This window comes from Schistocerca gregaria, chromosome 2, assembly GCF_023897955.1.
Source record: "Schistocerca gregaria isolate iqSchGreg1 chromosome 2, iqSchGreg1.2, whole genome shotgun sequence".
Lineage (NCBI taxonomy): Eukaryota > Metazoa > Arthropoda > Insecta > Orthoptera > Acrididae > Schistocerca > Schistocerca gregaria.
In genome coordinates, this window is record NC_064921.1 from 506,858,040 (window position 1) to 506,883,099 (window position 25,060).

Consider the following 25,060-nt stretch of genomic DNA (forward strand, 5'->3'; position numbering starts at 1 on the left):
CCGTGAGGGCGAGATCCGCGGCAGAGGCGAGGATCTCCACCGCATCCCCAGAGCCAGAGCTATTGACAGCAGGCGGTACTGAAACTGCCGGAGCGTCCTTCTTCTTGGACACGTTCCGGTCCTTCTTCTCGCGTCTGTACTTTGGCTTAGAGGGCTGGGAGAGTTTCTCTGAAGGAGCGTCGGAGGCTGACGATGACGCAGAAGCCCTACGACCAGCAGGTGGATGAACCTTCAGCCACTGGCTGACATCCGGCGGGGTAGCAGAAGAAACGGAAGAAGGGACGGCCCCGAGGGACACCTTCCGCGAGAGAGGAGCCGGCAGAGACGACGCCGGCGGAGACGACGCCGGCGGAGACGACGCCGGCAGAGAAGGGGGAGGGGGAGGGGGAGGGATCGAGCCCCCTGGTTTTGGAGCAGATGTCACTCCTGAAGCATGTGCGGGGGGAGTGACAGAAGGGGGTTTGCCCCCAACTGCTAAGGGGGCAACAGATGAAGGCTTGCCCCCAGACACGAGGGGGGCAGACAGAGATGGACGGCCCCGAGGGCCAACTGAAGGCGGCACAGAGGAGGCGACAACTGCCGCCCGCGAGGGCGACGATAACGTAGCTGCAGCATAAGAAGTTTGAAGAGGGACAGGATGCAACCTTTCAAATTTCAGTTTTGCCTCGCGATAAGTAAGCCGGTCCAGGGTCTTAAATTCCATAATCTTCTGCTCCTTATGAAGAACGGGGCAGTCCGGCGAGCATGGAGAGTGGTGTTCCCCACAGTTGACACAGACAAGCGGAGGCGCACATGGAGAATCGGGATGAGAGGGGCGCCCGCAATCTCGACATGTGGCACTGGATGGGCAACGGGAGGACATATGCCCAAACTTCCAGCACTGGAAGCACCGCATCGGGGGAGGGACGTATGGCTTGACGTCACAACGGTAAACCATTACCTTGACCTTCTCAGGCAATACAGCACCCTCGAAGGCCAAGATAAAGGCACCGGTGGCCACCCTGTTGGTCTTGGGTCCTCTGTGCACACGACGGACAAAATGCACACCACGTCGTTCCAAGTCAGCTCTCAGCTCGTCATTGGACTGTAACAAGAGGTCGCGATGGTAAATAATCCCCTGGACCATATTTAAGCTACTGTGGGGAGTGACGGTAACAGGGACGTCTCCCAGCTTATCACACAAGAGCAACGCCCGTGACTGGGCTGGGGAGGCCGTCTTGAGGAGGATGGACCCATTCCTCATTTTAGACAAACCCGCCACTTCCCCAAACTTATCCTCCAGGTGTTCCACAAAAAACATAGGCTTTGTCGAAAGAAAGGAGTCACCATCAGTCCTGCTGCAGACAAGGTATTGTGGTACATAAGGCTCCTGCTTGGCACTAGATCTGCGTCCCTCCCATGGCGCAGCCAACGAGGGGAACGACTGAGGATCATATTGTGCAGCATCGAATTCAATTTTGCCTCGCTTAGAGACGCTGGTGGCAGTGCGACCACCAGCTTGGTGAGATTTATTGCGCTTCATTGCGCCACATCCGCCCAGATGCCACCTACTCCGAACGAGGGCTCTCCCCAAGGGCGCCACCCAGCCAAAGCAACGGGTACCTGGCCGATATCCCATTGCCCGGAGTCCCCGTGCCCCAGACAAGATGGGCACATACTCCTTGGCATGCATGGGGAGGAAACAGCTCTGGCATCTGTAGTGCGATCCCTGCGTGGTCAGGGGGCTACCACCAAGAGGGTACATGACGACCCCACCACAACGGACTGGCTACCGTGCTGGATTTTAGGTGTTGAAAGGGTCCACAGGGCGCTAAGAAGGGGATTGCGCACAAGATGAGAAAGAGGCAACCCAGAAGACATGGGGTGTAAATCCCTCCACACAACAATAGATAGCATGCAGTATGGAGGTGCACGATGGACCAATAGAAAAACCACGTAAGGCGTCCTTCCCCAAATGGCACGCACTAACAACGGAAATTTTGAAAAATGGCAGGTCAAACCCAAGTGGGGACCATCACATAAGGCCGAAACTTTGAAGACTCCTTTTAGTCGCCTCTTACGAGAGGCAGGAATACCGCGGGCCTATTCGTACCCCCGAACCCGCAGGGGGGGACATTGTAATTCTGTCAGAAACAGCAAACGACTTGGAAGAGCAGTTGAACGGAATGGACAGTGTCTTGAAAGGAGGATATAAGATGAACATCAACAAAAGCAAAGCAAGGATAATTGCATGTAGTCAAACTAAATCAGATGATGATGAGGGAATTAGATTAGGAAATGAGACACTTAAAGTAGTAAAGGAGTTTCGCTATTTGGGAGCAAAATAACTCATGTTGGTCGAAGTAGAGAGGATATAAACTGTAGACTGGAATTGGAAAGGAAAGTGTTTCTGAAGAAGAGGAATTTGTTAACATCGAGTATATATTTAAGTGTCAGGAAGTCATTTCTGAAAGTATTTGTATGGAGTGTGGCCATGTATGGAAGTGAAACGTGGACGATACGTAGCTTAGACAAGAAGAGAATAGAAGCTTTAGAAATGTGGTGCTACAGAAGAATGCTGAAGATTAGATTGGTAAATCACATAACTATTGAGAAGGTATTGAATAGAATTGGAGAGAAGAGAAATTTGTGGCACAACTTGACCAGAAAAAGGGATCGGTTGGTAGGGCATATTCTGAGGCATCACGGGATCACTAATTTAGTATTGGACAGCAGTGTGGAGGGTAAAAATCATAGAGGGAGACCAAGACATGAATACAATAAGCAGATTCGGAAGGATGTAGGTTGCAGTAGGTACTGGGAAATGAAGAAGCTTGCACAGGATAGAGTAGCATGGAGAGCTGCATCAAACCAGTCTCTGGACTGAAGACCACCACCACAACAACAACAACAACAACAACAACAGCAGCAGCAGCAGCAGCAGCAGCAGTTGTAATGAAATTTACATTTTTTTCTTTAAATTTTTAGTTGTACAATTTTAAAAGGCTGACACACAGTGTACCTGAAGATAAAGCTGTAGTACTGCTTTGAAATTGACTGTGAAGAAAACAAAATTGCTGTATGTGGAGCTTTTTTGACTGGAATGTTGGCCTTTGCAAAAATTTCAAGTTGTTTTCTAAAATGGTCTCTTCTCACTTTCTTCTTTTGGGGACTATTTAAGCTTTCAACAAATGGCTGTTTCTCTTGAGCAGCAGCATTTTCCTGCCCATGAACAGAGTGCTGCTCTGATTTAAGGTGTTTTTCAACATTATTTTTCTTTGTCTATCCAATGCAATTATTACAAAATCTCCAGAATACTGATTTCAAATTTTCGTGGCCATTTATATCATTGTGACCTATACTTGACAGTGCTAAAGATAGAACCAACAAGATACTTAGAGCAGAGGTACAACTGAAAATAATTCTATCTGCACGCTAAGGAAAGGGTTTCGGCGTGATGAAAATAAATTGACGGGTTTTCTCTTCTGATCGCTACGGTGCAAAGTGCGGACACTATAAACTGGGAGTCGTCCATGAGCATGAACTAGAATTATGACCACTGTATGGGAAGGGAGCAGTGCAAGGAAACAAGCCCTGTACCCCCTCTTAGGGTAGCAGCGTACACCCACATTTGGTCTGTTTGTGAAACTGGAACTGATACACTGTCATGGACATTGTTGTTCTCTTTTGGTGCTGTGAAAGAGATATTCAAACCCAATGATGGATGTTCAAATATCCATGGTTGAGTCCTACAATGCCTTATGTTGCATGTATCTTATACATCACTCATATCACCCACTACTGGTAAGGCACCGGAGCATGGAGTGCACTGCTACATCACTACATTAATGCACTTCTTATTTTGCAAATACATTCTTACACTCAATATCTTTCCACATTGGGCTTTGCCAGATAATGTGCAGTAAAAGTAATCAAAAACTCGTTACTTTTTAGATACATGTGCACAAAAAAAAGCTATTTCAAACTATCTCTGACAAAAATAATTTGTCTCAATACAATACACTATGAAATATCGTTTACTAGGTTATTTTGTATTTTGAGACAGAATTCACATCTACAATGGTTGACTGAAATGTAATGCTTCTACTTTCGTAACTCTTCAACAGTTGGCAGCATTGGTATGCAGTAGGTACTGGCTTATTCCGTAGCCTCTTCTCTACAGCTCCAGTTGGTGGGAAGGCTTAGCACTGAATGGTTGTGTTGTTACAGTGTAAAGTATGGAACCCTGCGCAGACGGTTGGTCAATACAATTTAAGCAATGTGCCGTCATTGAATTCTTGCCAGCAGACGGTGTCACCCCAAAGGAGATTCATCAGAAAATGAAAGCAGTTTATGGTGATTGTGTTGATGTGAGTACTTTACGTCCTTGGGCGAGTACGTTTAAACATGTTGAGGCGGGAACATCTGACTTGCGTGACAAACAAAGCGTTGGACAGCCTGTGACAGCAACCACTAAGTTTCACAAGCAAATTGTTGACAGATTGCTTCAGGATGATCATCGTATTACTCACAGAGAAATTGCAAGCATAATTTGCATTTCACAAGAACGTGTAGGTCACATTATTGCTTTGCTTGGCTATCGGAAGACCTGAGACTTGAAATTTGCCAGGAACTCCTCTCACGTTACGAGAATGAAGGTGACACGTCTCCATTCAATTGTGTCAGGAGACAAAACGTGGGTACACCATTACAATATGGAGACAAAACATCAGTCTATGGAATATCGATACAAAGTCTCATTCCAGAAAAAGGTATTAAAGACGCAGCCCTCAGCTGGAAAAATCATGACCACAGTGTTCTGGGATGCAGATGGTGTTTCTATGTTGATTTCCTCAACAATAAATTCAGTGCGTTACATCGCAATGCTGCGAACTCTGAAACAATGGCTAACAGGAGTTCCACAGGGAAAGGGAAATGTTTTCCTGCAGCAAGACAATGTCAAACCGCACATTTCACGTGCCACCACCACAGCAGAACTTCGGAGACTGAATCGCACCACCATACGGCATCCTCTATACAGTCCGGATTCAGCACCATCTGACGTCCATCTGTTACCGATACTGAAAGACGATCTGCGGGGACATCATTATGCTTCTGATGAAGACACAGAGAACCAAGAGACTGTGGTTGTGGAAACAGAGTGTCAACTTCTTCTGTGATGGCTTCAGAAAACTTGTTCTCATTGGCAGAAATGTATCCAATTGGCTAGTGATTATGTGGAAAAATGAATATATGTAATTAAAGATCACATTCTAAGGATCATTTCTGTATTTGATTTGTTAAAATATTCCCATTCAAACCCAGTTAATGAAGGTGGAGGCATTACTTTTTATTCAACCCTTTTATATTGCCATTTATTGCATATGTGAGTTTTTCAGGTCCCTTGATCTTCATTACTTTTGCATAGTACTGTTTGATACTGTAAGGATTATCAGGGAGGAACAGTTTTAACTGCTTTTACAATTTATTCTCCTCTCTACCAGAGAATTTACTTTTCTGCATCTAACTGCGAAGACTCTTTGAGTTGCGTATTCTGTTCATCTCTGAACGATACTTAATGCCAATTACTTTCACAAGCAGCACAGGATGCACGCACCAATTATTTGTAAACTACACTCCTGGAAATTGAAATACGAACACCGTGAATTCATTGTCCCAGGAAGGGGAAACTTTATTGACACATTCCTGGGGTCAGATACATCACATGATCACACTGACAGAACCACAGGCACATAGACACAGGCAACAGAGCATGCACAATGTCGGCACTAGTACAGTGTATATCCACCTTTCGCAGCAATGCAGGCTGCTATTCTCCCATGGAGAAGATCGTAGAGATGCTGGATGTAGTCCTGTGGAACGGCTTGCCATGCCATTTCCACCTGGCGCCTCAGTTGGACCAGCGTTCGTGCTGGACGTGCAGACCGCGTGAGACGACGCTTCATCCAGTCCCAAACATGCTCAATGGGGGACAGATCCGGAGATCTTGCTGGCCAGGGTAGTTGACTTACACCTTCTAGAGCACGTTGGGTGGCACGGGATACATGCGGACGTGCATTGTCCTGTTGGAACAGCAAGTTCCCTTGCCGGTCTAGGAATGGTAGAACGATGGGTTCGATGACGGTTTGGATGTACCGTGCACTATTCAGTGTCCCCTCGACGATCACCAGAGGTGTACGGCCAGTGTAGGAGATCGCTCCCCACACCATGATGCCTGGTGTTGGCCCTGTCTGCTTCGGTCGTATGCAGTCCTGATTGTGGCGCTCACCTGCACGGCGCCAAACACGCATACGGTCATCATTGGCACCAAGGCAGAAGCGACTCTCATCGCTGAAGATGACACGTCTCCATTCGTCCGTCCATTCACGCCTGTCGCGACACCACTGGAGGCGGGCTGCACGATGTTGGGGCGTGGGCGGAAGACGGCCTAACGGTGTGCGGGACCGTAGCCCAGCTTCATGGAGACGGTTGCGAATGGTCCTCGCCGATACCCCAGGAGCAACAGTGTCCCTAATTTGCAGGGAAGTGGCGGTGCGGTCCCCTACGGCACTGCATAGGATCCTACGGTCTTGGCGTGCATCCGTGCGTCGCTGCGGTCCGGTCCCAGGTCGACGGGCACGTGCACCTTCCGCCGACCACTGGTGACAACATCGATGTACTGTGGAGACCTCACGCCCCACGTGTTGAGCAATTCGGCGGTACGTCCACCCGGCCTCCCGCATGCCCACTATACGCCCTCGCTCAAAGTCCGTCAACTGCACATACGGTTCACGTCCACGCTGTCGCGGCATGCTACCAGTGTTAAAGACTGCGATTGAGCTCCGTATGCCACGGCAAACTGGCTGACACTGACGGCGGCGGTGCACAAATGCTGCGCAGCTAGCGCCATTCGACAGCCAACACCGCGGTTCCTGGTGTGTCCGCTCTGCCGTGCGTGTGATCATTGCCTGTACAGCCCTCTCGCAGTGTCCGGAGCAAGTATGGTGGGTCTGACACACTGGTGTCAATGTGTTCTTTTTTCCATTTCCAGGAGTGTAGTACAAATTATAATATTTGAGCTAAACAAATAATAATAAGCCCACATTTTTTCTTATTATTTTGGATTTTGGTTTTCTCATGTGATTAACTGTTTCTAAAATATTTTGTTGTTATGTTATGTTTTATACTATCAGATGCATTTTCTATGATATTTAGACAAGTATTTGCAATTTCTTTTTTGCAATGTGTAGCTGGAGTCAGCCCAAATACTGTTCATGTGACACCTAGTGTCAGTGCAAAGATTTTTAAAAGGAGATTATAAGCAGAATTTTAAGTGCCCATTCGATACAGCAGTCCAAAATTGTCTAGTGCGATACATTTTAACAGGGTCAATAAAACACAAAGAACAACCAGTACTCGAGGAGTGGCAGAGCAGCACAGCTGTGTGGCGGTAGCAGATAGTGTGGGCCAGGTTGCTGCTGGAGTACTAGTTATTCTTTATGTTTTACTGTCTCTGTTGATACATATAAACAAAACTAATATTGTACTACACTAATTTTGGACTTTACATTACAAAACGCACCTGATTACTCTTAGAAGTGACATTCTATACATAGGCATGTATTACAAATGACTAATAAGATTATGTGGAACATTTGCTATACTGCATTAACATGTGCCCAAGAACCAAACAAAACTTTTCTATTAAGAACACACAGGACAAACACATAAAGCACAGTTAAGACAAAAGAACTTCCGAAAAGTGATTTAATGAAAACAAGACACAAATAAGAGTGCAGAATGAAACAAAAGAATGACAAAAAGGGAAAAAGATAATAATTCTGGCATACGTGAAAACTCTGAATAAACTAGACAAACACAAACAACAGGTATGAACAAGAAACAAAAACATATGGAATTTGAAACACGAAAACTAACTGAGTTCATATGTAACCTTAAAATGGTTTATAATGCCATACTAAAACTAACTTGTGACTTTGTGATTAATGAGTACATTACAACATAAAATGCACATTTCACTACAGAAGTCTCCCAACTTAGTTCACAGTATAATGTTCCCTCGCGTCTGGATCCAGATACCTTCAACAGCCAATAATGTCCAATACATTTCTACGAGGCAGCTTGTACTTTGATTTTGCTCTTTTATAGCTACATCTAAATTTTGCATATCCCTGATAGCTGAGCTCACTTTTTACTGTGTTATGCATTTAGCTTTCCTCCTATGTCTTTTATGGAAGCAGAGTGAAGAAAAATAATTGCTTACATATTTCGTTCAATATGATGTTATAATCATTTAGGAGTTTTATGTACAGAATAGTAATGTTATGTGATACTTCTTCTTCAAAATAGATCTTGAAATTTAGAAATAGACTTTTACAAGGTAGTTGGTATTCTATGATGATCTCCTAGATCCGATTTTTCAGTATCTCTGTGAAGTTCTCCTGTGAGTGAAACAAAACTATTATCACTCACATGGCTATTTTTCACGTTCACTTCATGCACCCCATTAGCCCAACATGAACTTCAAGCTCCTGCAGTATTCCATTATAATACATAAAACCATTTTTGTTACCTCTGTTGCAGACAAAATGTAGCTTGAATCAAAGTCTGTCACTTCTTTTACACATAAGTGAACCCAAGTGATTGTTTCACTATTATCCTCACTTAATTGTTACTCTTTCAGTTTGAATTAGGCTATTAAGGAGGTATTATGTCTGTAGTTAATGGCTACTACAGATGTCCCACCAGGCAAAACTGCTTGTGGACACTGTATATTCTGTTCCTTTCATTCAGGTGTGTTTGCAAGTTAAAAATATATTTTGAAGGACTACATGCAGGTTATTTAGTGACTGTTTGGGTCCCAATGTTGTTATCATCATCATCATCATCATCATCATCATCATCATCATCTGTGAGTAATCTACGGTTGCAATCAATGTTAGCTGTTAAGTTGTTAACATACAATATGAACGTTAATGCTGATACAGTATTTTACTTTAGCAAATGTGAAATAATTTTAATTTTGCGGGTAAATGTCCATTGATAATGCGCTGTTTGTAAATGGACATCTGTTGAGGGGCCACATAATACTATCTCGGCATAAGTAAGTATATTTATTTCACAGTGGACATTGTTTTTAATGTGTAAAATAGAATATTCCTGCAAAGTACAGAGTATGAATACTGATTCTGCAGTATTTTTTATTCTGAAAACACATTAACTGTGCAAAGTATAATTTTATGTCATAAATGTGAGAGTAGAAGACTGAAAATAATGAGACTATTGACAGTTGTGATATCAACAAAGGCAGACAGCACTGCCACCTTATGACAGTTATAGTCTGAAGTGTTAGAACACTGATGGAAGTATGGGACTGAATAATTTCATAATTTACATTTTTTGTGGGCTGTGAGAAAACAGTTCTTTAGGAGGTTCTCTCAACAATTTCTCATTTTAGTACTTGAATAGCCCGGAAAGGTACCAGCCATTACTTCCACACAAAGTTGGACACTTAACCAGGATGGTTACTCAAATTCAGAAAAAAATTTAGCTCAGAATTCCAGGAGTGAGAAGGAAGATGGTGTCCAGAAGCTCCTTATAAATTAATGGTGAATTATATACCAGCCCTAAGCAGTAGTTTAACTTCCATACAATGTTACAAATGCAGAATTCCCTGAGATTTTATGAAATTCCATGAGATTTCCCTGATTCTTCCAGGTAAAATGCAGCTCCCGGAGAATTCCATATTTTCCAAAAGAATCGCCACCCTGCTAAAACATGTGTATAGCTGGATATTGTAAATGTCAGAAACTTATAGTATTGATCATTTTTGAATGATAGAAACATTATAAGTGTGGTTTTTCCTATTCATAAAGCACATGAAAAAGCACATCTGATGTTACAAATACACGAAAGCTTACGACAAAACCACTAAATTCTACACATTTTAACCTTGGAGATTATATACTAATCAAGAATCTGCTAACCTTCACTAGCTGAGGTCGTTTAATGCCATCTGTTCCAATGCATACAATTTTTTTTGGTGCATTCACTCCACCCACCATCTGATAAGTTTTTTCAAATCCTGCAATACCTGTACGTGAGAAATTTGTCTGAATTACATCATTTCAAGTAATGTTTCTCCGAAGTTGCTAGGCACTTCACTTATATACAGTATGAAAACATCGTAAGATTCTTCTTGCCAATTTGAATAAGCAACAAATAACAAACATTAAATAACAGAAAATATCTATACAAGAAAAGTAGCCTTATTTGCTTACAATGTGATAGATGTTTTTCCTAACAGGGAGACCACATGGCAATTGGATTTTTGTATTTTCTTAATTTATGGTATGTGAAGTTCATAACTGAAATTTCAACCAACCAAAGCAATTTGAGGCATCTTTCAGAACTTTTCAAGAAAATTGACTTTCAAGTACTGAGTGTCTTTAATACCCTAATTTTAGTTAGAATGTAGTGAACCTTTCTTTGATTCCTGCTTGATGCAAATTTTTTTAATAAAGGAGCCTGTTTTACAAGCATTTCCATGAAGATACATAAATATGAAAAATTTTAATTTGTAATGTTCTTTTTTTGTTATTTAACCTTTTTCATTGGCAGTTTTCAAATAAAAGATTGGTTATTAAGAACTTATATTTGCAGCAAAAACTGGATTTTTGTGTGTGATATGCAATTAGAAATGAGAAGATGTTTGACATGTGTTAATTTGCATATATTCTATGGAGTTTCTATTTAAATGACACAGATATATGCACTGAATGGGAAAACAAGAATCAAAGCAGTGATTGAGTGATTACCAGTCTTGAGCTCTACTGATTTTTTTCCATCTTTATGTATTTTATGCTTTATGGAGAAGCTTGTAGAACATGATAGTTTGTTAAGAAATTTGGCATCAATGAGGAATTGAAACCAGGCTCACCACATGGCAAGTAAGCATTCTGCCACAGAGCGATGCTGGCCGTTTAAAAATCAGCTGTATTACAAACACTTACAAAGACGTGCAAAGTTTATTTTCTTGAGAACTTTCAAGTACTGAGTCTCCATGCTTTGGTAGCTGATATTTGAATTCTGAACATTATAAACATGGTCTCCTTGTAAGACAGGTGTAGTCCCATTCAAGACTCAAACTATGGTGATACTGTGAATGCTTATCAACTCATAATAATGAATGAAAGCTTTATTGCTAATACAAGATTGGAGAATCAGATGAAGTAAGGAAATAGGAGTAATATGGAACACATAGTGAAGGTAGGAAAAAAGGTTGCTGAGGTGTAGTTAGTCTTTGTATTCCATCTATTCCAAACCTACACTAAAATATTTCAGTGTCTTTATTGATTCCTTTCTGTATTTTATAACATTTTTATGGTACACAACTTAGAATGGACCATCTTTTCTTCATATATGTACACAATGTCTTTTTGCTGAATGATTAATAATGGCTGTTTATTTTTGCCACAAAACTTTTACTATTTTGTAAAAAAAAAAAACAACTTGTTGTATACGCAGATTTTCTGGTTTGGATTACTCAAGTTTTAATTTTCAGAAGTCCTTTTCCTCGCCTGAAACGCAGTGCGTGAAAATGGTGAGTTACAAGTTTGTCTTGTACACATATTATGTTTGTGAATATGGCTTTCTTTATGCATGACAGCAAACGCCCATGAAATGTAGTTTAGTGGAATTGCCAGTGTCTTGAGAGGGGGCTATAAGATGAACATTAATGAAAGCAAAATAACGGTACCATAACGGAATGCACTTCAATTAAAACGGGCAATGTTGAGGGAATTAGATTAGGAAATGAGACACTAAAAATAGATGAGTTCTGCTATTTATGATGATGGCAGGATTAGGGTGTATAAAATGTAGAGTGGAAATGACAAAAGAAGAAGACAAATTTGTGAATGCCGAATATGAAATTAATTTTTAAGAAGTTTTTTCCGAAGGCGTTTTCTGGAATGTAGTCTTGTACACGAGGGAAACGTAGGCGATCCACCGTTTAGACAAGAAGATAACAGGAGCTTTTGAAATATGGTGCTACAGAAGAAAGCCGAAGATCAGAAGGGTGGATCACGTAAGTAGTAATGACGAGGTACTGAACAGAACTGGAAAGTAAAGAAACTTGTGATATAACTTGAGTCAAAGAAGGGATCAGCTGACAGGACATGTACAGCCACCAGTTGATATAAAGACTTCAGGAGCAAGAGTAACAGCAAACAATAAGTTATAATACACTGTAAACATATGCATCAGAATTAACAGCTACAAACAGGCTACAATTAGAGATTGTTAACATAAACCATATTACCACACGTACATTTCCTACAATCACCAACAGATGACTGAAAGCCCATACAAGCACATTAAAGAAAGACAGAACACTAAAGACAAATAAAGTATTTCTCCACAATTACTGTAATTAACTGACAACACACAATTCACACTTATATTACATAATTACTCCTTGTGATGACCAGCCCCAAACAATATATGTTCTTGTTCACTGTAGAGAAGATGAGAGATCAGATCTGGCAATGCTGAAATGTTGACAGAGATCTTGTGATATGATCAACAATGCAGCATGAAGGGCAATCTTAAAACATGCATCTGATGAAGGGGATGTATTGACCAAATTATACTCCCAAAAATGCTAAACTAGTGAAGAACTGTTGAGTTTGGTGGACACTTACTGTGACAAAGGTGCATTTCTGAGGGAGGAAAGTCATGTGTCGAAATTATATCATGAGCAACACTCTGAAGAAAATAATATTTATAATGGAATGAGGTAAGCCAAGATATAAAGAAGTATAAATGTACTTTTCAAGAAGATATTATTTTTGTGAGTTTGTACTTGCTCATTATTAATATCTGCAGAGGGTTCCAAATGGTGATGGCCAACTGCATGTAGTATGAAGCAGTGACTTAGATACAAAGCTTTTCGTTATTGCAACTGACAGTACAGGAGAAGTAATTATGTGTAGATTCCTCGTTGATCGACAACTTTTCGTGGACACTCTTATCTTGTGAACACGATTCAGTTAAATATTTGTGTTCATTACAAAATATCACCAATTTCACAACCAGAGTTCAATGCAATAATCTTTTTTCTATTTTTGTACAGGTATGTGTAAACCAGTTGAGAAATAAATGAATTATTTTTGGATCACTCTCAATAAACATAGTTCTGTAACAGAAACATACTGATTACAATTCCTTAGTAAATATATATTACATGAATATTGGTGAATAAATAAAAATTTGGTTTAACATTTGTAGACTATATTGTTATTGTTACTATTATTATTATTATTATTATTATTATTATTATTCACGTGGCTTTTTGACACATTGAAATAAATAAAGCATAGAATGTAGAGAAAATATATAAAATATTATAAAAATATCTAAAAACAAAAATTCTGTGACTTACCAAACGAAAGCGTTGGTACGTTGATAGAAACAATAACAAACACACACACACACACACACACACACACACACACACACACACACACACACACACAATTTCAAGCTTTTGCAACCCACGGTTGCTTCATCAGGAAAGAGGGAAGGAGAGAGAAAGACGAAAGGATGTGGGTTTTAAGGGAGAGGGTAAGGAGTCATTCCAATCTGGCGATGACACTGCACAACCAGCCAGATCATACAGCACTGGGCCCTTTGCAGCAAAGCTGCATTCACAGTAACAAGAGTAGCATGAACATGTGCTATCAATTCTTTCACATTCGTTGGTGGAGTACACGTGCTCCTTTAGGTGTCTCCACAGGAACAAATCCAGGGATTTACATCAGGTGAAAGCAGTGGCCATACAACTGGACCTTCACGTCCAAGCCATTTCCCTGGAAATGTTTTGTCCAAATACTGTCACACATTAATTCCACAGTGTGGATGTGCACCATCATGTTGGAACCGTATCCTCTGCCGAACATGCAGTGGAACATCTTCCAGTACATCGGGCAGATAGTTTGAGAGGAATGCATGATAATTTCGTGCAATCAACCAGTCAGGCAACATGTAGGGGCCCAAACACTTATCGCTTAATATTCCGGCCCAGATGTTGATACCAAAGCGAACTTGATACCCCAGTCACAGCTGACGTGTGGGTTAGCCTATCACCAATAGTGGGCATTGTGCATATTGAAGACACCCTCAGGAGTAAATGTTGCTTCATCTGACCATATTAAGGTGTTCACAAAGTCATCGTTGGCTTCCTATTGTTGTTGGAACTATTCACAGAATTGTGACCACTTATGGAGTTCTGCAGGATGCAGGTGTTGCGTGAAAGCATAATGACAGGAGTGCAGCCCATGCTCGTGCAGCACGTTAATAACCATGCCTTGCAAGACACACAGCTACCCTGCTACGCTACGTGTACTTCACTGAGGTTCTTGGTGTATGACCTCCAGAATAGCTTCTTCAGTAGCTGGAGTACGACGAGTGCGTGGATGACCACTGTCACACAATGGTGGAAGGAGAGAACCTGATTCCCGAAGGCGCAGCTCCAGATGACGAAACACATTTTTATCTGGATGGCATTGACGAGGACATCTAGCACCATATTTACGAGTGGCAACACCAGCCTTGTATCACATGCAACAAGGCCCAGAAGCATATCCACAGTCATGGGTTGAGTATGCCATACGCCTGACACACTAGTTTACAATGAGAAAATTTGATAGTATACCCATGTACATTGGGGCCTGTCAGGTGGACAGCGCATACCGTATAAACACACCGTCAGTCCTGCACACAGTCCTACCTAAGGTGCATTACCCCTCTGACAGATATCGCTCTGCACGATTCATCCCAACAACACTAATTGTGAAACGTTTGGTTTCAAATTACACTATTTCCCTAACAGTAACAGACGTGATGTTTCCACAATTTCAATAATAATAATAATAATAATAATAATAATGATGATGATGCATTGAGACACATACTAAACAGCATGCAGTTACCAGACTCAATGTTGAAAGGCATAATTAGTGGGACCATGGTGATAACACATACAAATAGTAACCAAGTTTGAACATTATTCACAAAGCATGTTGCTTGTTCTACCGATAAAGTAGGCCCTAACAAAATGTAATGGACCTGAACGAGGCAAGAATAATAGTTGGTACTAATCCATGGGACCATTGGAGGTGGGCACAAGAAAATCAGGTTTTGCATCTGGTAGATGAAGTCGTGCGAATAAATTCATGTCCACGAAGTGGAAAGGGGTTCTTTGAAAGCTGATCAATCCTCCATTTCTACGGTTGTAGTATCTAAATGCAAATGTTTTCTAGAAGACCCACTGCAATCGCTGTTGCCAATAAAGATGCCAGATACCGTACCACCTGGACTAGATTTACCAAATAAAAAACATATACCTCAACCCAGGATCGAACCATCAATCTCATGCATGCTAAACCAAAACTCTATCCACTCACGAACTGTACAGCACAACTAATATGAACTGACAGGGGTAGTTACCACACATGTGGTTACAGTGTTGCCAGATTGTCACTCTTTAACGTCCTTTTTCTGGCGGATGTACTTGCCAGATGCAATTTTGTGAGACACATTTTTTATCACTGGCATGTGGGGAGTCGTGCTGCGAAGCGCGAGTGCACGAATTTCGCTTTACCCTGTATAATAGCACCTGATCCTGGGGCTGTATCCTTAACAGCAGACAAAATATTAGCCAGCTCTCCTAAAGAGAACAGGGAATTACATATTCCTCGGTTGTTTTGACGTAAGTCTATCCACACCTCTCCGATGCTTCTTTCTGATGTTTCTCTGTTTCCATCAGATGTCTCCTCATGGAAGTAAGGGGCTACTGTCTGTGCTATAAGAGGTTAAGGAGTGAAAATTGTATCATCATTCATTTTGGCAGATACATATGCGACCTTTCTCTATCAGAAATCTTCCTGTTCATCTCCCACACTCTAGTGGGAAGCTCATTCTTGTGACAGGTTTCATCTGCCTGCTCTTGATGACAGTGTGGCATTCTTCTGTCTGGTAAGTGTATGCAGACAAGAAAGGGGTCATGGGTCACCTGACTGCAGGTCTAACTTCATCTCTGCAATTTCTGCGAGGATGAGGAAGGAAAGGTCAGTGGTTGAGAATGACCCTGTGCCTGGGACAAAATGTATCAGTTTACTTCTGTATAGAAAAGAATCTTCTGATACAATGATTTGCTCAAGAACTTGACCCAACGCAGGTGGCATTGAAATCCCAAGGCACATAATGCTTCAATAAAATCTCCAATAAGTAGCTATGGCAGACGAAAGTGCAGAATTAGAACTACAAGTGTCTTTCTGTTACCTGGATTTCAGTGTGGGAAGTACACTGTGCCTTTTCAGTGATGCGTAGACGACCGTAGCAAGCAGTCTGCAACCTGATGGTGAGTGGGACAAGCCAAAGTATACTAAAGTATAATGTCACCCTATTCATAGCTCTGTCACCACTTAAATTACTCTGTGGAGAAAGTAGGATCCCAGCACAAGACATAAAAATTTTGATGGTTGTGTCCTGAAGATACAGACACAGTGTCTCTCTTTTCATATGTGTTTCTGCTACTACAGGATAATCACGTATTTTTTGGGACCCTAATGGCTCAAACACCTGTTGTAATATGTCTGGACCAGTAGGATGTATTTCAGAGGTTTTTCTTTTCTTTCCCCCAAAGGATCCCACCTCTCTGATATAAGAGGTAAATCAAAGTTATATGCATTAAAATATGCATATACACCTCCGTTGGAGTGACTGAAAGTTTAGAGATCTTGTTGACTGTAAACAGCATTTTGGATTACTTGAATAAAAAGACCCTGGAAGCAATAATTTAATGAATTAATATTATATGTTGCATACTTAATGCAACAAAGGGTAGTCATAAAATTTGAATTATCACATTCATGCAACTAATTTGTTTGTTTGGCTATACATGTCTGCAGCCTTGGTACATACTGAAATCCTTGCACCCCAATGCCAGTACTGTAGCATGCCACTAGATATTCTGAAACAAGTGGAATAATCAGGTCTACTGCCGGATGTTTGTGTCACTCTGGCACAATATTTCGGCCACGTAATTCGTAGAAGGCAATGAATTACATGGCCGAAATATTGTGCCAGAGCAACACAAACATCCGGCAGTAGACCCGATTATTCCACATGTCAAGATCTCGCCGGGAATGCCTGAAGAGTTACATTCTGAAACAAAATGGTGCAGCACAATGATGTCTCATGTGGTAACTCAACAGAAATGTTACAGCTGTATAAGGCCATTCTAAAAAGCCTGCAACATTTCCACTTCTGCTGCTAATGAATTGCCACATGATACTCACTTTATCAATGGGCTGCATGCATGCACGCACGAGCAATTGTAATGATAGCACATGCAAATGTGTCTCTCTGTCAATGCATCAGTTTAAGATCAGTATTAACTGAACAAGAGTGATAGTTACTAATATAAACATAGCCTAATTATGTACATTCCTTGAAATGTCTACAAACCAAAAGTAGCACATTCTCGTGCAGTGTCAAATGAACAGTACTGTACAATCTATTCATTAGGAAACTTATTTGGTGAGTGACAGAAAGTGTGGAGATGGATAGAGAGAGAGAGAGAGAGAGAGAGAGAGAGAGAGAGAGAGAGAGAGAGAGAGAGAGAGAGATAGTTTCACTTACCAATAATGTTGCTGTATTGGCAATTAGGCTTTACTGGAATTGTCAGTGTTGGTACTAGTACAGTATCACAGTTCTTTAACTTAGTTAGAAGCTCCCCTCTTGGAATTTGACCTGCAATTGAAATTTTTATGTATAACCCAAGTCATGCTGCACTAGCAACTATATTTTTAAAAAAAAAAAGATCAACTGGCATATATAGATGTGCATCAACAGAGACTGGACAATCATTTACTGCAAGAAGATGAAATGGAGAGCAGGATTGGTTCTTCATAAACAGAGAAAGTAACACGCCCATCAGGTTTAATTTTGCACCACAATCAAATTTTTTGCTACTATACTAACAAGTTAATGGAAGTGTGTCAATTTTTTCATTTAACTAATTCTTTACAAGTATTTGTATACAGCGTGTTATCATTTTAATTGTTTTTTCACTGCAGACAAAGACAGATATTACTAATACTATTTTCTTCTCACAATGTGATGCCTACAATACAGACATTGTGTGCATCCAGCATTTACTTAATCTACGATTGTACTGTCTTGTGAAGTATGATTTAATGGACAGGCACACAAAAGATGTTGGTCACTGAAGTTTCACAAGACTATCATTTGTTAAAGAGCCACCAGTCAACATGAGTGCAAATATGAGCTTCTAATATTGAGGACACTTTCTTTCAGGCTTAAAAAATTGTGCAAAAATGTGGATGGAATAAATAATGTGAAGAACAAATCCTACAGATTTCCTGTAGAACATAAATAGAGATTGGAGAAATAACTATTTCACTCCCACACATTATTTCATATCTTACACTTGCCTATGTATAAATATTCATTTCCTTCTAGTTTCAAACCCTGGGCCATGCACACTATTCACCTTGTTCATTCACATGATGTTGTATCTTTAGTTTTATTCCTTATGCTCAAAGAATGATTATTACTTGTAGTTTTTACAATCAGGTCTTCATCACTTCAGCATTGGAATTAATAATATTCTCAATACATATACATCTAAACCACCTGTTCTGAAAGTACAAACCGATATTCAGTAAAATCATCATACTTCCATATGACTTTTGAGGTTCTGTGCTTCAATCTGTAAAAACGGAACCCTTACAGGATCACTTTGTGTCTGTTAGTTCAACGGTTAAGGACCCTTTCTTTCAGGAATGGGTAGATGTAACATGTTCAAATTTATGTCACATATTAAGATCTGTGGTCCCTTGACAGTATAAAATACAGCTTAAAATAGCTTTTAAGTCAATTAAATCAAAAGATATGGCCATTTTTGTCTCATATTTTGATACTAAAAAACTTGCTCATCGAAAACTATAGGGCACTTCTTGTTGACTTAGAATCACAAAATGTGGCAGGAAGGAAGGTTTTGCAGTAAAGTACAGGAAAAAAACCAAAACTAAAAAACTGTAATAATATAACACCAAAAAAATGTTTTTAACAATGGACATAATCAATTTTCGACACTATAATGTAATTGGATAGACAAAAAAATATACTCACCAAGCAGCAGCTGGAGAATATACATACATACATACAAAAAATGTTTTACTTACGCAAGCTATCAGAGCCAGTGCCGCCTCCTTCCAGCAGAATGGTTGCAGGGGAAAGAAGAGGGATGAAGGAAAAGGAGGTTTACCAGAGAGGATGAGAAGGAAACACTGATTGTTGGGGGCTGCACCAGATGAGATTTGAAAACCCGAGAGCGTAAAGGTGGAAGACAGAAATTACTGCTAAAACATGGATGAGTTAATAGGAGTGAAAAGCTAAGTACATTGCATGTGCTAGATGTGGGAAAGAGATGGCAAAAAATATACAGTTCAGAAAATGAAACATGTAAAAAGCTAAAATAGAGTTAAGAAAGGAGTAGTTACTCTGAAGAATGTTGAGATGGAAGGAATTAATTTAAATTGAAGGCAGGTGGGTGAAGAGAATCAAGGACATGTTGCAGTGCTAGTTCCCGTCACAGAGTTCTGAGAAACTGGTGTCTGGGGGAAGAATCCAGATGGTATGTGTGGTGAAACAGGCGCCAATGTCATGACTCATGTTGTATAGCATGCTCTGCAACAGGATATTGCATGTTGTTGGTATACACTCTCTGACTGTGCCCATACATGCCAACTGACAACTTGGTGGTAGTACTGCCGATGTAAAAAGCCGAACAGTTTACATAACAGCTGATATATGACATGTCCCATTTTACAGGTGGCTCTCCATTTGATAGTATATGTTTTGTCAGTTACAGGGCTGGTATAGGTGGTGGCAGGAGGGTGCATAGGGTAAGTCTTGCAATGGGGATGGTCGCAAGAGCCATAAAGGTAGGGAGATGGGTGCAGAAGGAGCATAGGGTCTGACAAGGATATTGTGGAGATTGGGAGGGCGATGAAAAGCTGTTCTAGGTGTGGTGGGCAAAATGTCAGACACAATGGATCTAATTCCAGAACATGATATTAAGAAGTCATTGTGTTGTTGAAGTAGCTGGTTAATACCATCAAGGTCAGGATAATACTGAGTGGCAAGTGATGTGCTCTGAAGCTGTTTTTTGAAGGGATCAGCGGTAACAGGACTGGATGTGATAGCCTGGAAAATATGCTTTTAAACTAGGCTGGTAGGATAGTTACATCCAGTGAAGACTGGGGTGGGATAACTTGTTAAAATTCCTGGGCTCTCTGAATACCTTCTTTAAATTAAAGTTCACATGATCCTATTCCAAATCCCATGCCACCTTCCACGATGTTGATCTCACCCTGACTGTCCACATTAAATCTACTAACAGCCAACAGTACTTATATTTTGACTGTCGCCATCCTTTCCATGTCAAACGTTCCCTCCCATACAGCCCTGGTATTCAAGGGAAACGTATTTATTCAGATGCAGACTCTTTACAGCAGCACACCACCATCCTTTCCTCAGCCTTCAATGGACATAAGTAGCCCACCAGATGTACTGAATCATAGTATTATTTTTTCATTCTTTTCTTTTCTTATACATACAAGCTATATGTAAACGGAATGAGTTAAGTTATAGACACCGCCAAAAGTAAATTAATGAGTTGTTTTATGGCAAGGATAATGTTTTGATACATCGTTAAATAACTGTATGAAACCATGTAAGAAATACTCTCTTCAATTTATTGATTCCTATATCTACACCCTCTTTGTTTCATGGTAGCGTACGGATGTATGCTTGGATCTGTCATACCACCATTGTTAAAAAATGGGTATTTTAACTGTTCATTGAAAATATTATATAAAATTATTAGAAAAGGAATATTTATTTGCACCATTATATAGTCAACACCTATCTGTTCATCATTTCACTCGCCGCTGAAATCCTGCATAAAGAGGTGCAGTGCAGACAATAATAATTTAAGCAGTATCTTAAGGAGAGTTCCTGCACTGACATTGTCATAATAAAGACTAAACACAATGGAATTAATGTGAAGATCGACAATTTCAATGGTTGTTCAAAAGCAGATTTCCTGCACCATCATATCCAATCCTGGTACTGTGCTCCTTCTGCACCCATCTCCCTACCCTAGTGACCATTCCTGATGGCTCCTACCCTAGTGACCATTCCTGCTGCAAGACTTGTCCTATGTACCCTCCTACCACCGAACACACCAGCCTTGTAACTGGCAAAACATATACTATCAAATGGAAAGACACCTGTGAAACCACACATGCCGTACAACAGCTGTTATGTAAACACCATACAGTCTTTTAAATCAGCATGACTACCACCAAGTTACCAGTTATGATGAATGGGCAGAGGAAGACGATGCATACCAGCAACACACAATATCCTGTTGCAGAGCAGGCTATACAACATGACAGTCGGGACTTGGTCTTGTTTGACCACATGCGCCATCTGGATTCTTTCCCCAGATACCAGTTTCTCAGAACTCCACAGGTGGGAACTAGTGCTAACAGGTTGGGGTATCAAGTTCAAATTTATAATCTCTTGGTGGTATAAGACATTTAAGCTTGTAAGTCAATTCAATCAAAAGATTCAAACATTTATGTCACATACTTTGAACTTGCAAATCCACACATCAACACATATAGGGTACTTCCCATTGACCTGGAATCATGAAACTTAGCAAGATGCAAGGTTTCATGGTACAGGTAAAGGGAAAAATCTAACATGAACAAATATTTTTTCAACATGAACAGATTGTTGTATCAAATTCAAATTTATGTTGCTTACTAGGGTCTATGGTCCCATGGCAGAGCAAAAAATTTAAGCTTCTACGTTGTTGTAACCAACAGATTTGGCCATTTATGTCACATATTATGATTCTCACAAACTTACTAATCAAAACCTATAGGGTACTTCCTGTTGAAGTAGAATTATGAAATTTGGCAAAAGGCAATATTTCACAGCTTGATTAAAATAAAAAAATCTGAGAATTGTTGAACTGTAAACAGAAATATCTTTTTGCTATTAGAACACACATTGCCTTCTTCATCCGTCAAAAGCTGCATACAAACATTCAAAATAAGGTAGGCCTAAATAAAAAATATTTTATTAAAAGCTTTATAGTGAAAGGCAATCAATTCTGGGGCCTATGTAATGCCCAAAATTGTTGCAGTCAGTTTTACAAATAGAAAGAAATTGGTATGGGCTGTGCATTAGATGTGGGAGTGTGTAGATTTGGAATCCCTCAGCAAATGGTTGTAGTTTTGGCAACAGTGACAGCATATGCATTAGCATGGTGGAACAATTTTCAATGCTTGCACATCTTTGGCTGTTTAGCTAGAATTCTTTTGAAAATATTAAGCGAACAGTCATCTTCTATGATAGTTTGTGCTTATTATTGTGCTAATTGCAACAAGAACACATACACCAAACCCTTGTTCACATTGTTTTACCTCTTCACTACTGTTGCACAGGTATTACTGAGGAATATGTGGACCCATGACTTGTATGCTGTCTTTGGATCATATCTGAACAGACAGATATTTTTTACGAGTTAAGGAGTAGAATACTTGCACACTGAAACCTGTCAAGTATCCAGTCATGGCCAAACTATCAAATATCCTACTCCTACCGGAAAACATGTTGTGGTGTTCACTGATTGGATAATTTTTGGCCACAGAAAAGATTCTTTAACAAAACTGTAGAGATTTCCACTGATCTAATGCCAAGAACTACACTGAATGTGTAGAAATGGACAAAGTAAATCCTCTTCAACCATTCTTTGAATGCTAACTGTGTTTCACATGATGGTGGAAGTTGCTGAAACTTCCATAAATATTCATCTTTAAGACAATTTGTTTTGCGCCTGAATTCATGCAGTTGATGAAATATAAAGACCATGCAAAGAATTTTATTCAAATTTTAAATGCAATCTTGAAGGCATACTTAAATGTTGAAAACTATTACATGGATATACTCTCATTTCAGTTACCTGGCTGACAAAGCAGCACGTGAAAATTTAAACGATAGATTGTAATAGATCATGAAACTAAGTATGTGTCTGGAACGCATGCAATGAACATATTCCAGTCATTCTGAGAACTTTCCAGTTAGTCCTGATAAGTAGATTTAATTTATTTTGAAAGGAAAGGGCTACTAAATACTGACTCTTCAACTGCAGGTACATTACTCAGCTGAGTTCAGGTCAGATGAATGTAGACAGTACGTATAAACCTGTTAAATACATAGATTATTTGAAGTGGCTGTTTCAATTTGCAAAAACACTGAACAACTTATGGATAATCCTACTTTCACATGCTTGTTGACTTATCGTGTTCTGGGAAGAGATCAAGTCATTATTGTGTAGAACATTAAAATGTGCGTGGTAAGTAATAAGATTACTACGACAAGCACTGGTCTAATTAAAAACCATTAAAATACACTGAGACCAACAATAGTGAAATAGTGTAAAGATGACACACTGAGTTGCAGGCACGCACAACAAAAAGACTGTTGCATCCTACGCTTCTGACCAAAGTCTTCTTCAGAAAAGGAAGAAAAACAACACACACATTCACACAAGCATGCACACATGATCACTATCTTCAGCTGCTCTAGCCAGACAGCAACTGTTGCATCAACATCAATCATGGGTGGGGCAGGGATAGCAGTGTGTGTGTGTGTGTGTGTGTGTGTGTGTGTGTGTGTGTGTGTGTGTGAGAGAGAGAGAGAGAGAGAGGGGGGGGTGAGAGGGGGGGGGGAGAACCCTGTCTGTCTGTGCAGGGACAGTGGTAAAAGACAATAGGACAAGGCTGCCTGCGGGCAGTGTTGTGACGCTGGGAGGGAGGAGGGAGAGGGGGGGATAGGAGGGTTGGGTTGTTTTGGGGAAGGAGACGAGACAGTGAGGTCATCGGTCTCATCGGATTAGGGAAGGAAGTCGGCCGTGCCCTTTCAAAGGAACCATCCCGGCATTTGCCTGGAGCGATTTAGGGAAATCACGGAAAACCTAAATAAAGACGGCCGGACGCGGGATTGAATTGTCGTCCTCCCGAATGCGAGTCCAGTGTCTAACCACTGCACCACCTCGCTCGGTGGGGGAATAGGAAAGGAGAGGCACAGAGAGGGGCAAATACTGGTGGAAGTGTTAGCAGAGAGTGAGCACAGTGAGGGCGGAGGGCGGGGGATGTGATGTGAATTAGGAGGAGGTTATAGGATAGGGGGCAGATACTGTTGTGTGGAAAGTGTGGGGACAGTACATTTTGTAGGGTGAGGTCAAGATCATTTTTGGAGTGGAGAATATGTTCTAAGGGTAACTCCCACCTGCACAGTTCAGAAAAGTTGGTGGTGGAGGGGAGACTGCAGATGGCCACTGCTGTGAAGCAGCCACTGAAACTAAGCATGTTGTGTTCAACTGCACTTTGTGCCACAGGGCGATCAACTTTGTTCTCAACAACAGTTTGGGAGTCGTATCAACATAAAAAGACTGTGGAATGTTTTCAGCAGAGCAGGTATGTGGTATGGCTGCTTTCATAGGTTGCCAGAGCTCTGAGAGGGTAGGATAAGCCTGCATCAGGACTGGAATAGGAAGTGCTGGTTGGAAGGATTAGGGTAAATCTTGCACCCAGATGTTCAACAGAGGTAGGATCCCTGCTGCAAGAGGGTGGGATGGGAGTGGCATAGGGATGGACTAAGATGATGTGAAGGTTGGGTGGGAGATGAAACAGCAGTTTAGGAAAGGAGGGAAGGATCTTGGGTACAATGTTCCTCATTTCAGGGCATGATAATAGATAATCAAAGCCCTGATGAAAGATGTGGTTCAGTTGTTCCAGTCTGTGATGGTACTGGATAATGAAGGGGGGTACAGCTTTATAGCTGGTTCTTGGGGGTGGTTGGAGGACTGCGGGTGTGTGGCAATATCTGT

General features: G+C 40.9%; 1 protein-coding gene across 3 annotated transcripts in view; it reads right to left on the reverse strand.

The window, feature by feature from the left end:
- Nucleotides 1-25,060, reverse strand: part of LOC126328921 (serine-protein kinase ATM) — a 458,551-nt gene that overhangs the window by 56,782 nt on the left and 376,709 nt on the right. For all 3 annotated transcript variants that reach the window (XM_049996079.1, XM_049996081.1, XM_049996080.1), the window contains 2 exons: nucleotides 17,707-17,817; nucleotides 9,987-10,093 (listed from right to left, as the gene is read on the reverse strand). In XM_049996079.1, the coding sequence (XP_049852036.1) occupies nucleotides 9,987-10,093; nucleotides 17,707-17,817 (218 nt within the window). The remainder of the gene's footprint in view (nucleotides 1-9,986; nucleotides 10,094-17,706; nucleotides 17,818-25,060) is intronic.